The sequence below is a fragment of the Argiope bruennichi genome, chromosome X2, assembly GCF_947563725.1.
Source record: "Argiope bruennichi chromosome X2, qqArgBrue1.1, whole genome shotgun sequence".
Taxonomy (NCBI): Eukaryota; Metazoa; Arthropoda; class Arachnida; order Araneae; family Araneidae; genus Argiope; species Argiope bruennichi.
In genome coordinates this window covers 122,168,105-122,186,002 of record NC_079163.1, presented here as the reverse complement: position 1 = coordinate 122,186,002, position 17,898 = coordinate 122,168,105, and the positions used below count along the sequence as shown (strand labels likewise).

The window sequence follows — 17,898 nt, the reverse complement described above, 5'->3', positions numbered from 1 at the left end:
ATAACAAATAATATCCATTATTTTTTTGGTAAAATTTAGAATAATTGAGCATTTGGGCATAACATTAGTGTGTAGTTAATATATTTAATGCATCGGTTTTAGGAAGTAGCATAAGCTGAATTGTATATTTTTATAGGCCTGAATTTTGCATTCTTGTACTATTTAAGTAATTTAAAGGACTTTCATTTTGTCTTCTGGTACTATTTAAATAATCTGAAGGACCTTTATTTAGTTTTCTTGCACTATTTACGTAGTTTGAAGGATTTTCATTTAGCCTTCGCATTATTTAATAAGATTAAAAATCAATGAGTATATATTTTTACAAAATACCTTTTATTTATTTTTCGAATTCGAAAATAAAAATTTGATTGACATTTATTTTGCACAGCTACGAAATTTTGCTTTTCAGTAATAATAATGACGTGATTTTTGAGAATAAATGATGTAGTAAGTTATGAAAAATGAACCAGATATTTAACTAATAGAATAACGTTTTGTAGAATAATTGACAGGTGGGTTATTGAGAGAAAGAAATAAAAAATTACTGAAAGAGAATTCAATTCAACTTGATGTGCGATTCTCAAAACTAAAATAAACTACATTTAAATACGTTTATGACATTTAATGATCCACAGATGCACTCACATACATTGCAATAAATGAAATTTTGGTGTGCGTGTGCAATACATAATAAAATGGCGGAACATACAATACACAGAGAATCAATATTTTTAAATGTTACACAAACTTCATGCTGAACATCTATAAATTTGCAAAACAATAGTGATCCAATTTCATTTTATTCGAGGTTTGATAAAATTTCAAACGAAAATTTCGGTTGCTTAGACCTGAAGCTTGAGATTACATAACTTTTACATATATGTCAAAACACATTGAGTTCATTAACACTTTTTTTGGTATAACACTACATTAATTGGCACCTCACAAAACAAACTCAAATGTATGACACTAATGATGGTGCTGCATTTTCCGAATCTGTTATGCATTGTGCTTGCTTTAAAAAAAATTCACATGTATTTCCCCCCCCCCCCTTACAATGCCCTCTTTGGCAAGAAAATCAAGGTGGGAGTTTCGGATTTTACTTGAAGTAGCTGTTGAAGAGATATATCGGGATCCTTCGTGTGGTATTACTTGTTGTTCACAGAAGGCTTTGATTGTACTTCTATATCTTTCATGGCAGCAGCGATGTGATCCGAAAGCGGTTTGTCCAGAGGTATTTCAGGATGAACAAAATTATCCAAAAAGTACGGAATTCCTCGTATGTCCTCTGGAAATCCTTTTGGGAGATCAGCTCTGGTTCTTGGCGTAAAGAGAAAGGTACGGGTTTTTTCTAGAAGCCTGAAATAAAGAAAAGATCATTTCACAATTATTAGAAAATGTAAAGTATTTAATTTCCTAGAGAAGTGTATTTTTACAGAAGAATGTATTTTTACGCAATTTAATTTAACAACTTGCAAATTTAATAATTTCATGGCTGTAATGATGGAGTTTTGTAATCGGTTTTTAACTTACTTGTCTTTATACCAGGAAGCAGAGTTCTGTAGTACATATATGCATTTCCGATGCTCACACAATGTTTTAATAGTTTTAATAGTAATTTAATCTGATTAAATATTATTACATGGATTCTATGTTATTTGCAGCGTTAAATTACGAATTATATTAAAACTGAAACGTGGAAAATATTATCCTCTTAAAAGTATCGTGAGAGCTGATCATATTCCTGTGAAAATTTTGGATAATACATGAAACGAAATATTAATATGCTGTTTCTTATTCTATTTATTAGGAATGGCAAAGCTCTGTAGTACATATATGCACTACATAAAATATTAGGCATAAAAGAAAATGTTAAATTATCTGTCATAAAAGATAATGGAAAAATTCAGCTAGCAATCCTGCTGAGTAAAAGCCTTGAAACCTTCTAGCAAGCTTCCCGCTTTTAAATATAAAACAAAAAGTATCAATTTCACTTTTAGTGCTAAATGTTTGGCATGCCTGGTAAAAAAATTTGGAAGTATTTTAAGGCTTTGGATTACATTAAAGTAAATTTTAATATGTGATTTATGCGATGATGTACAGTTTAAAAGATTTCATAGTATATTTTTCATGAATTTCAATTCCTAATGCATTTATTTTATTAGTTTACAAAGTAACTGAAATTAACTGGCATCTCAAATTATATAAAGGATTATATAAATAGGAAGATAGAAATATGTAAAAGAGAAATAAAAAAATCGACAGATAATTTTAGATTATAATAAAAATTAACAAAGGACTGACGAATAAAAATATCTAGGATGGGATAGAATTCGTTATTTACAACATCAAAAACTGATAAGGGAAATAATGATAGAAATAAGCATATTTAGCATTTACGAGTGAATTCCTTTTATGCATATGCGCATTTGATATAAAGATACGATTTTCGTAGTGGAAATTGGCGAAAAGAACATATTTCGTAATTTCATCGATGGCAGGTTTAGAAAATATCGATATCTCTACTGTGAGGTAAATATTATTTCCAGGTTATTCTCTAGTATGTTCTCCCCCTTGCTTTCTACTTTTCTCTTTACTTACCAAGTTTTCAGTTTTGATTTAATCTATGCAATTTGCAAAGCGCAGCACTGTCAAACTTGGCACTTATGACATTAGATTAAATTCTAATACCGCAATCATTCTAATTCAAAATATTCTTAGTTTTATTAGTACATTACAACTGGATATATATTTCTAATGTTCCTTTTTAATTCTTATTTGAAAAAGGTTAGAATCTTTGTATGACAAAGCGCATTCACATGATAGTAATATTGCCAATTAATAATAAATATGCATATAATAACCAATAATAGTGTATGGGTAAAAAATAGCAGATGCAAATATTTGCATAAGAAATTCAAAAAGAAGGAATATTGTACAAACACATTGTTATTTAATCCTATCTTATTTCACTATCAGCTTCTATCTGATAATTTTAAACGAAAATAAATATAAATTCTTGTTTAAATATTTAGATTGTAGTTCGTCAGGCAATTTACTTACCAGGGCATATATTAAATTTTTTTGTAAGTTTAGAAAATTAAAATAATTAAAAATGCTGCGACATAATTTTTTAAATATGCAAGGGAGTTAATTAAGTGAAGTTTCTTAATAGCGTGTCTTATTAATAAAAAGGAAAATAAATCATTAAAAATCGTCTAATGAGATTTATAGCCTTTTGAAAACTAAAAAAGGAATAATGCATGAAGCATTATGCATTGAAAGGCGAAAATTTCCCTCCTGGTGTAAATAAATTTTAATAATATTTATAAATTTCGAATATAACTTATTAACATAACATGAACGCATTTCCTTAACATTATTGTACAGGTTATTACGCAGAATATTTATCAATATTTAATGATTGAACTAAATAATTCAGAACTTCATTCATTCAGTTAATATGTCATGGTTTCATATTGATTATTACTAGTTATTAACTGTGATCTAAGCATGATTAACATAAACATATTTCACACAAAATGATTTGTGATGTGTAAGTTACTTGAAGGAGAATTATTTTCATTTAAAGAGACACCATATGTATGCAGATCTCAAATGAGCAATTCAATATTGGTTCTCCATTTTATTTCTTCATCCACAGGAAATGAAATTCATCTTTTTGAAACCTGAAACCTTTTCTTAAACAGAAGAAATTGATTATTTTAAACAGAAGAAATTGATTATTTTAAACAGAAGAAATTGATTATTTTAAACAGAAGAAATTGATTATTTTAAACAGAAGAAATTGATTATTTTAAACAGAAGAATTTAATTATTTTCGAATAGGCTTGATTTTACTAACATTTGGCCAGTGGATTCTTTAATGTTTCGTAAATCATGAAAATGAATGAGTTGTTTTCTCTTATTTTTCTACATCTGTAAATACTGAATTGAGTATTTTTAAAGGGCTGATGCACTTTTGATATATGATTTTGGAAGAGTTTAGTTCTATAATTGATCCTTTGTCATACTTTAAATATTGGCGTATATTTGTTAAACAAACAATTTTTGCCAGAATATTATATATGTTATGTGAGCCTCAACGGGCATATCAGAAACTGAATGAAATCTGGCCAAATCTCATTATATAATTATGTCTTCTTAAAAATGACCAAATATTGTGAAGGGATTTCTTTATAATTTAAAGAATGGCAGTCTATTAACTATTCCGTATTTTATTTTACAAAGTCGAACTAACATTAAGATAAACTTCTAAGCACAAGCAATATCTATGATCAAGGGGAATAATCATGGTACCATACCAAGTATGTATTTTTTTAATGCGTTTCCAGCCAGGGTTGTTGATATAATACATTAAGAAAATTGAGAATACCTACATAACGTTTTTATAGACTATTGGCAAGCATCCCATAAGAATCCAAAACCGATGACAAGAAGAGGGTCACGTTCTATTTTGATAGGAGTATTTGTAATAGAAAATTATCCTCTCCCCATCCTTTTATTTCTTATTGTCTTCTGATTATCTACAGGCCGTCTAACGTGACAAGCTTTTGTCTATACTACAGTCCAGACGAATGCAATAAAGAATAACACCGAAGTTTTTGTAAAATGAATTCAGTCTTATGACCAGAGTAGCACATCACTAACATTATTTTTCTGAGTTGAGTTGAGTCGATAAACTGAAAATCTGACCTTCCGTACTAATTCTAATGAGTTACTTCCAACCTAGCTTTATTTTCAAGTAAAACTCAAAAATTCTTGGCATTATGCTCTCGTATAGGTCTATTTCCATCTGCTAGTAGAAAAATTTCATATCCTAGTAAATGTAACTAAATAAGATTTCACTAATGATATTAAGGAGTAAAAATAATTCGTTTTTAATCATCGTAAGACTAATACAGAAGCATAAGCAATACAGAATGAAAAGATAGAATTAAAACGCGCAAATGTTGTAATTGTAGAAAAAGTTAGGGCGAAAGCGTCGATGAATCATATTCTTTTTGCACAAATTTGGCTTACTCGTCAAAACATTTACAAAATCAAATTTACTTTATTTCATGTATTAATATATTCAAATAGCGTTTAAGCATGCAAAATACATTAAAATTACGCGAAGCTATTTCAGTTAGAACCTAAGATAGATTTAATATCGCATTGGTATTTACGAAGTCGAAACACGAGATTTTCGAACTCTACTACGGCATATAAGATACTGAAAAGAGAACAAGTAGTAAGAAATCAAGCAAGAAAGTTTATTGCATCCAAATATCATTTCTTCTCATTAGCATCAGAAGGATTATGAAACAAAATTGATAGATATCGAAACGTTCTACATATATCAATAAGAATCACAGGAACAACTAAAAATATATGGACATAAAATTATCTCATAAGAATACTTAAATAAATCTTATACACAGTTAAACATATTGCATAAATTTAAATTAAATATCTATGCTTCTTTAAATTCTTTAATGTTTGTATATTTTTAAATGTTTTTATGGCTGAATCTTTCCTAAAGTCTTATTTAATTTTGACAGAGGCATTCACAGAAATCTTCCATGATTATTCAATGCACATTCTTGAAATCATGTTAAAAATGAGAAAATATATTTATATAAAGAATAATTCACTTATTTATATAAGGAATATTCACTTATGAATGCCAGTTTAATTTAATTAGGCATATCTTAGGAATCATACTACATTGGAATTAAATGCTCAGATTGGAATTTTATTTACTCAAGAGGAAATGACATATTCCATGAAGTTATATAAAGACAGAATTTATTTTCTCGTTTTCTTTACTTACTTACCTAGAATTGAAGTTTTCAGCTAATTTTTGAAATCTTATACGACATCTGTCTTTATTTTTATGTAACACAAGGCTATTTATATACTGATGTGGACAAAAGTTCTTCAGTAATAAATACTGTTGATAATACCCATCGCTTGTAATGACTTTCACACAGAAAGTGTAACCTTTGAAGCGTAAAGAAGCGAAAAGGAAATGTGTGTCCACAAGGAGTGAATTCGGAAATTCTGAGAACCATTAGAAGAATAAAAACGAAAGAAAGTCTTTCTGGGTTTTCTTTGAGCTCAAAAAGAATGAAAAAAAAAAGATTCCGATTTTCCTTTTGTGCTACGACAGAACTAGAAAGTATGAAAGAAAAGTTATCTTTGTGCAAATGATTAAGTAATTACGGGTGGAGAGATTATCTGAATTATTACTTTGGTGGTATTTCCGGCCGGAAAGTTAAGATCGTAAACAGGATTAGGGAGTTTCCATTTTTTAAAGAAAAAAAATAATCTTAAGACTTTGTTATAAATGAATATTCCTTGCTGCAATAAAAGAAGCAGATATTTCAAAAGCTAATTCCCAAATTTTACTTTGTTTATAGAAAACAGCTCTTTTTTTGGTTTCAAAAATGAATAAATTATTCAAAACCAGAATTAAAAGCCGGATTTTATATATTGGACTCTGATAGTTTTAAAAGATGCAGGAGAATTTTAAATCATTTAAACTATCTCAGAAACTATATCTTTGTATGATATTCACAAATTTATTCAACGCTTTTGTGCAATGAGTCTACAACATTTTTTTTTGCAGTCTTTCATCAAGCTCAGTTACAATAAGTTCAGAGTGACTAAATATATACATATTTTTGTATAATTGTAGCCTTTAAAATAGTTATCTACTTTTAAATAGATATTCGCCTTGTAGATGCGTAATATGTACAAATTTGAATGAACAAGGAAATTTTCAGTTGAAGGTTAACTTTTCATAATAGGCAGGGTATATGTTGCCCCCTTCCCCCCTTTTTTTCCCTTTTGAATGAGAGTTTGCTCTGATGGAAGCATTAGAATCTGATTATTTTTCTGGAAGAATTGCATCATAATCTTTAACTGCATAGTACAAAATTTCAACCTTTGATTCCATTGTATTGGCTCATTGCAGAAAAGAAAAGATAAAAAAACCATTTAAGGGATGGTATTTTTCTTTCTTCATCTGGTGTGAAAATGGATGAAGGCGCTCTTTTCGTTTCTGCATTTTGAGCTCTCGTTTTAAAGAAATATTTTAAGATTTATTCTGTCAGCCATATAGAGGTTAAATAAAAGAATCAGAGTTATTTATATATATAAAAATACTTTAAAAAACATTAAATTGTAAACTCATACAAATATATGTTGGCATTTTCAATATGTACAGCCTTTATTACATTTCTTAATTTTATTTAAGAAATGCTGATAAAACTGACACAAAAGAAATCGTTTGGCCCTCCACTTTTATTAACCCGATCCCCAAATTTGCTGCCTCTTGACTTTACTGACAATTCACTTCACAATTCTTCACCGTAACGAGAGATTTCCCCACATGCTCTTGACTTAAACAACGTATTCTTTCCAATTTCTTACTACCATTCTTGTAGACATGAATTGGGACGAGCCATCATTAAAGTCTTCCGTCTTCTCTGAAGCACAGAGCTTATTTTCCGTCTCATATCTCTCTGAGTCAACAAAGGCTTTGTTCTTGAATCGATGTGTTATAATGGTATAAAAGTTCTGGATTCCGCTTCCAGAAGTTAGAAATTTTGCTACCTCTCCTTTTGAACTCTCACTTATTAATGCATAAAGATTTTCCATAATTAGGCTATCTAATTATCAAATACTACTATACTTCTTTCTTCTTATAAGGAAGTAATATAAGAGTGACAAATATGTCTAAATAACATGATTCAAGCAATTTGGGGAAAATAAAAAGAACTTGTTTCATCTACTTGCCAACCTTTTATTGTAGTTCTTTAAAGACCATTGATGCATAAACTAAGAACTTGTAGCTCTTTAAATTAATGCTTAATATAGTATATGAAATCATTTATGTTTAATTTACATTATAGTATTTACATTTACATTACTCAGTGAAATCAAAATAACTATTAATCGTTACAAGTGAATTTGTAAATTTTTATGATACCTTTGACTTTAAATAAAACGAATTGTGTTTCTACAAAAATAAATTTCTACAAGCATGAATGTGTGTTTGTGTTGTCAATATGTAGAATTTCATTCGGCCTTGAGCGACTAAATTTGACACAGATATACTTTCGAGGCTGATAATGCACACTAATAAAGATTTTTTCAATTTTATTTAATTACAAGCTAAGCGAAGCTTTGGTTTCTTGCCATTATTTATGGAAATTTTACATAACAAAAGGAATTTTACACCATCTATCCATTTTCATAGATGAATTTTTCCAATCTTTTTATCTTACTCTCCTTTTTGTTTCAATATCTTTATTCATGAGTTGCTTTATTCTTTTACTACAATTATTTTCATAGAATACATAATATATATGCTTTATTCTTTCACTGCAAATTTTTATTTATACTACAAAATTCTTAAACAGAATTTAAGAGTTTTATATTTTATCATTGTTGGGTTTCTACAAAGGAAATTTATTAAATATATTTCCAAAATTACTTTAATTAGTTTAACTGATAATTCAATGTTTACATGTGTGTCCTCTGGTTATAACGAGTGGAATCTCTATATCTCATGATTTGCTCCTTTGTAAATTCTAACATAGAGCTAGAAAATATTTAGCCATTGCCAAACCTTCAAGCTTTAGTTCGAGAGTTCGTGAAGTTAACCGTAGACAAATACGTCTGAGAGCTTTAGATGGACATTTTAAACAGAGCTGTTTGTCCATGGTTAAAACTGTTTGCTATCCGATAAATATTTCGATGAAATATCTTCCTCGTAGATATTTTCCAGCTTTATGATCTGAAGCGAAATTAAATTGAAGTGTTGGTGAATACAGCCGCGTAAAATTGCTTTCATAGTTATTATATAGTTTCTATGAAACTATTAGTATGGAACAAAGCATTATAATTAAGTTTCTAAGAATCACTAAATCAGACTTATTTCATTACTAGCTAGTCAGCGGGCATGCATTAAACGATATAAAATTAACTAAATAAATTATTCTTTAGATATACTATTTGAAAAATAGAAGCATTTGCAAAACTTAATCTAATAATTTAATTTTTTCAGTTATTCATTTATTTTAGACAAATATATAAAAAATAATTATATCTAAAACTTTTTCTAGCATTGAATTTTCTGATCTTGAATATTTTTAAATGCTAATGTGATTTACATTTTTGATAACTATTTTATAATAATTATTATTATATGAAACAATTTTCATTTAAAAGGTATGAATATATCCAATTTATCTAAATAATTTATTTTCACAGAATTTCTGTTATAATTAATCTGAATCAATAACTGAAAGCAGTGATTCAGTTAATTTAACATTATTTAAGAATATGGAGCATTGTATATATCGATTCATATTATTAATTTTGGAGAACTTGTTCACATTTTAGCGAATGAAATTCATTATGATCTGAAAAACAATCTAGTAATGTCACCATCTGAAAAGTACATTTAATTTTCATTAAGAAACATATTAAGACATTCAGTAAAGGTTCATAAAAGTATATCGCCTTAGAATTTTTTTAAATTTTTTATGCACAAAATTAACGTAATCACTAAAAAGAATGGCCCAAAAGCAAAAATGATTATTCAGTTATGCATTTCAATTTCAAACTGCTCAAAATAATTTTCTTTTCAACGATTTCATTTTTCAATTTGAGATTTATATTACTATAGACATAAAACGATATATGTGGAATGACTTCATAAACGATAAAATGGTATAACTACTTTGAAACATGGATTACCGAACGGAAATTCCAAAATAACGGCGATACTGTATCATGAAAGATTTTCAAAAATTCATAGACAAAAAACGATATATGTGGAATGACTTCAAAAAGATAAAATGGTATAACTACTTTAAAACATGGATTACCGAACGGAAATTCCAAAATAACGGCGATACTGTATCATGAAAGATTTTCAAAAATTCATATGCTTAACACGTGCCAGTTTCTTTCGCATTTACATTGTGAAATTGGACATTTTAGAATTAAAAGTGGAAAATATTGAGCACTAAAATTGTACACATGCAGTTGTAAACCTTTCAGGAAAGTACTCGTTTCTTTTTTTTCTTGTATTACTCATGATACTATCACTTATACCTGTTTGTGTAAAGACGGTTTGTTTTGATATGTAAAACTTAAAATTTGATAGAACTAATCCTAGTCTCTCTGTATAAAATGAGTGGATACTTAAGTTCGCTTCAGTAGAAAAAAACTAGTTGATTCCGATTTGTTATAAGCATGAACGGGATGGGGGGGGGGTTGATTTTGTAAAATGATTTTGTGTTAAAAGATAAGGCATTTTGCTGTACCCTCTATTGACAAAATTCCAGAATTACACGTCGAATAGGTAAAATTAAATGATTAGTCACAGTCTTGTAGAGAATCTTTCTTCCAATAAAAATAAGATACCTTTCACCATGAATACTAAGAAAATCACCAAATGTTGTGGGTGAATGGTGTTCTTAAACTCCATGACCTTAATCTGCAACAATTGCGACTGCTTGAAGAAAATTGCTTTGCAAATATAGTTATTTTGTACATTCGGAAGTACTATGCAGTTTTAACGCAGAATTATAATTAAGATACTTTAATTGTATACGTGAAGAAAGCATTTAAGAAACGTGGAGGATTAATTAGTGATATGTAAAAATTTTTAGACACTAATGTCCTATGACATCATGCGTTTCTTTGTTGGAATGATTAGAGAACGGAATCGAATTTGCTAGTAAGAAATCTAAGGCAGCGTATAATGTTGATGGCTTTTTCACGATTTTAACACTTTCACATGATGGAAATCAACGGGAAAAATATCATTTCGTTGTGGAAATGATGACGCAATGATAAAGCGATTAGGAAAGTTCTTTTTTTCTGTTGCAATCACTATGAAGTTTCGGTAAATTAGTTCCTCTCTCAACTAGCCAAACTCATGAGTGATGGTCAAAAACTTCGCAATCGATCCTTCCTTTGATGGCGTTTTATATATTTTTTGAGTTACTAATTAAGGGAATTGCCACTATAAAGCACTGCAAGGTACTTCATAGAGTAGCACACTACCATTTTATAAAACTTGTGCAAGGAATTTGTGGTTATAGTTGATTCAGATAACAGACTGTTTGTGAAGAAACGAATATCAGCACGTAATAGATATATACAAGCTATCTTCTGAAGTTCTTCTTCCTTCTTTAACTTAAGAAGGGCGACATCTATAATCATAAAACATATTAAACTATAGTAAAGTGATTATGATCGAGGCTATAACACAGCTTGAAGCAAAATATTTTTTTTTGTATTAAATCAATGGTATTCTACAACTTTGTCATTGACGTTCCCCACGTTTCTCTTACCATTTCTGGGATAAGAAGCTAACTCTGAATTTTCCGCTAGGTGGCTTTGTAAGTTATTTCATCATTAAGCAAATTTATTATACTTTAACTTCACCTTGATAATAGCTATCGTCATTCTGAAATTAAGGGTGTTTAAGATATTAACTCTAGAAGGTGCCTTATACATTTATTATGTAATTATATTTAAAAGAACAATGATTTAACAAGATTTAAATCATTCGAATAAATCCTCATTAAAATAGAAGCATAAAAAGATTTTGACTTGCAATTTGAATATTTTATACAAATATTTATTGCGCAAGAAAGTAAAAGAGAATTTTTTAAAAATTAAACGACTGATTCTATGCAATTGTAATCTATCTTGTAATTTTATAAATTTTGCACAATATCTTGCTATTTTTCTTTTAAAATATATAATAAACAAATATTGTTCGATTGATTGATGAGTTTTTTACAAAAACTGGCAGTTCCTGCCATCTGCTTTCATTCATTAAGATCAGTAAATTCAGTTTTATAAAATACTTCCGTTTTTTCTAATTCTTCCAACGCAAGCATTGGAAATATATTTTCCAATGCTTTCCAAAGAGCAAGCAATTCTTTGTTATCAACAACCAAATCCCTTGTAACATTGAATTACGTAGCAATCAAAGTGGTTTTCCATTTCCATTAGGCATTAGAAAGCAGTCTGTGAGAAATGGAATAATTTTGAAAATTAAGTAGCATTTATAAAGGAATTTCTTATGTTTCTTTTGCACGTGTTTACTTAGTCTAATCACTTTTCCGTTAAATTCATTTTTTCCTTCTTTTTTTGGTGGGTTTCTTTATAGACAGTGACGTTAATTTGAAGAAAAACGTGTTTTATTTAAATTTAAGTTCTTAGCTCTTCTTTCTTGTATGCATATAATCTACTGCATGCTAATGATTTCTACAACTTTTTCATCCATTTTAGTGAGAATTCCATAAAAATCTTTATAAAAGAGCCATAATTGCAATAATGACGGAAATAGTTAGACTTTTTTTCGAAACTGGAGGAAATAGTTTAGCGAATTCTTATTTTTGATCCCATTTTTAACTGAATGTTCAGATAAAAATAAAACATGTTCCATTAAAATACTTAATCCATTCTATAAAATTCGATTTTTTGTTCTTTTAAGAAAGGATTAAAATTAAAATAAGCATAATATATTAACTAGGTTTATTAATGAAATAATTATCAATTAATTATCAAAATTAGATTTAGTAAAGACATATTCCCGAAATAAGACTAGATTATATTTGTAAAAAATAATAATCCTACCAACTATATTTTTTTGTAATCAGGCTAAAAATTAAATAGAGTAAATTATTTTTAAACATACGCATAAATGGAAAACAAATTGCTTTTATCATATATATATAGCCAGTTATCAAAACGTATTATAAAGTTTTAAATTTTTGAAGAAAGATATTCGGAAATAGACAATTTTAATAAGCATGCTACCAGTTTTGTAAATATAAATAAATAGATTAAAAATATCATTAATTTCATTTCTGCAGGCTCTGTTTCTTTTTTTTTCGCTTGAGGTGAATGGTTATTAATCCCTCTAGATTATTTACATTAAATGAACTGCATTATTAAATGAAATGCCGCATTTGGTACAAAATATTGCATTTAGAATGTATTATAGGATTTAAAATTCTAAGCATTCTATTTAATGAACAATTTTATCATATACTTTTCATCACTCAACAAATATTTCTGGAATATAGCAATTTTAATACCACTGATTAAAAGGAAAAAGAACTCAATACGTTCTTTTAATGCCATACAATTGTATTTCTAAAACTCACTGATTATTACATTTTGTCTTCAATGAATTGAATGAATTTTAAAATAAAATCTAATTTACTTCATATATAGATATATTATTAAATCTTTTCGAATTATTCAGTTGTAATTAAAGATTCCTCTAAACGGAAACTTCTATGGAGGTCTAAGTATTATATGAAATACATTTGTTAACAGAGTTAAAATAAAGTAGTACAGTGCAAAATGATTAAAAAATGCACTTTTCTTAGAAAAAGTTAGATCTATTTCATGATACTAAACAGTAAAAGAAACATATGTGAATGGGGAAAATGATTATTCTAGATAAATTCATTTATACAACTTTTCATTTGTTGAGAAAATATGACATTTTAATTCGAGATTAATGTTTCGAAAAAATGAAACCGATGAAATGGTTATTAAATCGTATTGGCTATTTTGTAAAAATGTTTGATACATGATTCGGTTGATGGAAAATACATCAAAATAACTTTTTGAATATTCTTTAGTTAAATCTTATTTCTTCAACTTCAGTAAATATAGAAACTTTCTTTATATTTTTTAAAATTTAGTACTACACCTTAAGCACCTCGCAGACAAGAATATATTTATACCGAATAAGAGAATATGCGAAAATTTATATTTCAATTGATAGAATTTATATACAATTTATACAAGAACATTTTTATATTTTATTTCAGCAAGAATATAATGTATCTACTAGAAATTATGTGTCTACTAAAGAAAAATCATATCTAAAGATTCAGAACATCATAAGTTCTAAAACAAGAAACCTAAAAATATTCAAGAGCTATATATATATTTTTTCGTATCTCAGTTCCTTCAGTTTTTTTAAGTGTACTCCTATTATCTTCAATATAAATAGAGTTGTGTCACATAATTCTCAGCAGTAGACAATCTTGAGTTTAGAAGATATTATCTTTTAAATATGATGATTCAGAAACATAAAATAGTGCTTTTCGTAAAATGTAATCACCTTTCATATCAATAAATTATGCTTTATCATATTTTAAATTTTGTTCTTACTAGGTATGCAACAAAATTTTATATATCATTGGAAAGATACGCTACTGAGTTTTAAATGTTTTTGTTTCATTTTTTGAAGTTTTACTGGATGCGAAATTTTTTTCTTCTAAAATGTTATATTGCTGATATAAAATTTTATAACAGCAGATTATCTGAATTGCAAAATTTATGCCGGCGTAAGGCGATTTCGGAATCATATTATAAAATGATACATAATTTTTCGTGGAAAGATAACTGGATTCCATCAGGGGATTTTTTTTATATCTCAGTCTCACAGGTACAGAAATATGGTCCACTATTTCTTTTGCACCAATAAATTAGTGCAGCCAAAGAAAAATGGTTATCCAATTGATGTAAGTAGGAAAGGAGAAAAGAAACTTTTCAGTTACCCTATGAATTAGCAGCGACTTACCAAGGGAAAAGTAACCAATATGATATGATTTTCTTATTTAACATATGATATATATAATAATTAATCATTCAAATAATAATAAAGAATACGCTTACCGCACCTTCTGAAACTAGGACATTCGGTATAATTTTAATAAACGAATCATTGAAAATAATAATGCTTGCATTGCAATTTGGTAAAATAGGCCCATTACAAACAGAGCATGCACAGAATCCTCACAAGAAGGTATGTGCCGTCTGTAGCAATAGGACCTTTTACCAGTCTAACCAGTATTTCTGTACTCAGGGGAAAGCATGGACCTATATATTGTTTCAGGCAATTTCTCATTCCTGTGCTCGAAGTTTTCTGGGGAGGAATAATATGAGAGGGTAAGAGCAATCTTTGTTTAATAGTCTTTAAATACCTTCTTGTCTAGAAAAGTCTAACCAGCATTTCTGTATTCTCAGGAGAAGCGTGATCCTGCGTATTATTTCAGGCAACTTCTCATTCCTGCGCTAGAGGTTTTCTGTGTGGAATAATATGAGAAGGTAAGGGCAATTATTGTTTCATAGTCTTTAAATACCTTCTCGTGTAGAGAAGCAAACATATGCAAAATAAAAAAAATATGTTCTTTATCAATATTTTCTTGTTAATTAGTCTGATCAAGAGAGGTAGATATTTTTAATAGTTAGGCTTGTTTAAATTTTTCATTTGACGATGGAGTTATAACCAATTTCAAATATTGCACAAAGGCGGTTTCGTAAGTCCAAGTTTCACCCCACTCTTAAAGGAAAGATGTTTTTTATGACTCATTTACAATCCTATAAAAAGTTTCTGAGTAGAACTCAAAAATTCATGTACTGAAGAAATCAAGCAAACAACCAAAGTCTTCATGTAGAATTAAAAATAATTTAAAAGCATTATTCCTGGAAAAAGAATGATGCTTTGTGCTTACACTGCAAATGTTTTCTAAAGAAATTGAAATTTCACAGAATGTTTCTTTTCTGGAAACGAAAATAGAGAAGTTAGCATATTTTCTAATTTTTTTTTAAATGCGGCTACATAATCGTATAATGGGATGATCTTCGCAAGAATTTTAGAAAGATTACATCTGAGTGAAGAATGAAAAATCGAATTTCGTTCATTGTTGGTTTCCATTTGCAAACCAACACATTTCGCTATATTTTTGATGAAAAGATTTGTCCTTCCTTTAAAACACTTCTATATATCTTTACTTCAAATAAAAGAAGACAATGACGGACAACCTTCATGCGATATATTCCCAAAAGTTTGAAATCTTAGATCTTGAGAAATACGAGCAAACGAGACCAAAAGAAATGTGAGAACTTTCAGAATCCAGAAGTTGACACCTCGTCTCCCAGGACACGTAGTGGGACAGTTGAGCTCGTTTTTCTCAAGAAAAAAAAAAGCGGCCTGGCATAAAATAAAGTAAGTCTGAAAATAACTACAAATATTTCGAATACATGTGATTTCTTAGTATGTAAATCCCATTTGGGTAAATGAGAAATCTTTTGCCTTTTACTCCAAGAGTAAACTAGAAGCAAAATAAAGGAAGCAAAGTTTTAACCCTTCTTTGCCTGATTTTTTCTTTCTTTGTGAAATAAATCAGTGTGATATAATTCATGCTCTAGATTAAAGGAACAATGTTTTAAAAAATCCTAGTATAAATATATTACATAAAATAATTAAAAAATAGCATGATGGAAATATTCATTATCACGGAAATTTACATGTCAAGAGTACAAAATCTTCAATATCCCTCTCTTCGCAATTTTCCCACTCATTATTGCTTTTACCACCTAAAAAAAATCTCAGGTTAGTTATACGAAATTTTCAAGAAATCACACGTTTCTTCCAACCACAATAAACAGCGGAGTGAAAAGTTCAAACCCGCTATAATGTTTGTGATATTTGATTCAAATTCATCCGGAACTAGTAACAAGCAAAAAGTTGATTCTCAATGGAATTGAATCTTGAATTTGTGAAATATGGATCCGAAACTCTATTATCAAGCCATCAGAATTATATAATTTCAATAAAAAGCATATTTTTCATGAGATGGCTCTTTAAATGAAGATACAGAGAATTTTTCTATGGAATTATGATATCGATAGGTTGCTAATTCGAGATTCGTTTCCATTGATACTATTGATGCCTTAAAAATTGATAATCCATTTTTTGCGATTTCAAATGAATGAAACAATCGCAAAGTATTCTACAAATATTATCCATAACTTCCTTTATCAGGTAAAATGCGAGACTAATTTTTGGAAATATTTTAAATAAAATGAAGTTTTTGTTGAACAATTATCAAAATTTATTTGAAACTTTAGAATTTTAAATCTCTTTAATGCTTAAAAATATTCTCAAATAAAAATAGAAACAATTGTATTACAAGATTTTTTTCTCATTAAAACGTTTTTGTGCAGTTGCATGGTAAAAAGAAGTTAAATATTGAAATAACTATCCAATTAAGAGGAAAGATTATCCATAATAAATAATAAAAGTGGTCTAATACTATAGAGGAAATACGATGATTTTATTCTTATATTATACTTTTACAATAATTTGGATAAATAAGAAATTTTCAACTAAGAAAAATGAAGCCCCTCAAGCCTTATCTGTATTTGAAAGAATTGGTAACACAGAATATATAAGCAAATGTTATCTTTTTCCATATTTTATGCTTGCATTTTTCTCAAGTTACTTTTCCTCTAGGAACATTTTACTTCGACAATTCTGTTACTTTTAGTGATAACGGCTTTCATCCGTTTATTCTACTTCCTTCACTACATTATGTAAGCAGATTTCCGAATTCGAAAACGTATTTAAGTTATCTATTTCTGCATATTATATTTCCTCCCAGCTTATCAAAAATTCAGTGAATATAAATCTGGATATCGAAGAATAAATTTTCGTTAAGGTAAATTTAAACTTTTTATCTTCTTTTATGCAGAGTTTTATTTCGAAATATCTATTATACATTGTTCGAAGCTACTCAGATCATATCCTCTTTATTCCTATTTTATTATTCATCTTGTATAAACTACTTTATAATTTTAGTTGATCAATATTAAGACTTGTTTTATAGTTATAATTTTTCTCCCTAAGTTTTTCAAGTTCTTCTTTTTCATTTTATTAAAATATCCTATGGTATACATATCCTAAAAATATATGCTGCATTATAATATTTAAATGATTTATAGAATGACTTAATTTAAAATTGCGGAAAATATTTAAATCTGAATAAC

General features: G+C 28.2%; 1 protein-coding gene across 1 annotated transcript in view; it reads right to left on the bottom strand.

Moving 5' to 3' along the window:
• Positions 1 to 650: 650 nt before the first annotated feature.
• Positions 651 to 17,898, bottom strand: part of LOC129959637 (guanylate cyclase soluble subunit alpha-1-like) — a 331,967-nt gene continuing 314,719 nt past the window's right edge. Inside the window, exon 11 of the mRNA XM_056072516.1 lies at positions 651 to 1,359. Within this exon, the coding sequence (XP_055928491.1) occupies positions 1,149 to 1,359 (211 nt within the window). The 3' untranslated portion in view covers positions 651 to 1,148. The remainder of the gene's footprint in view (positions 1,360 to 17,898) is intronic.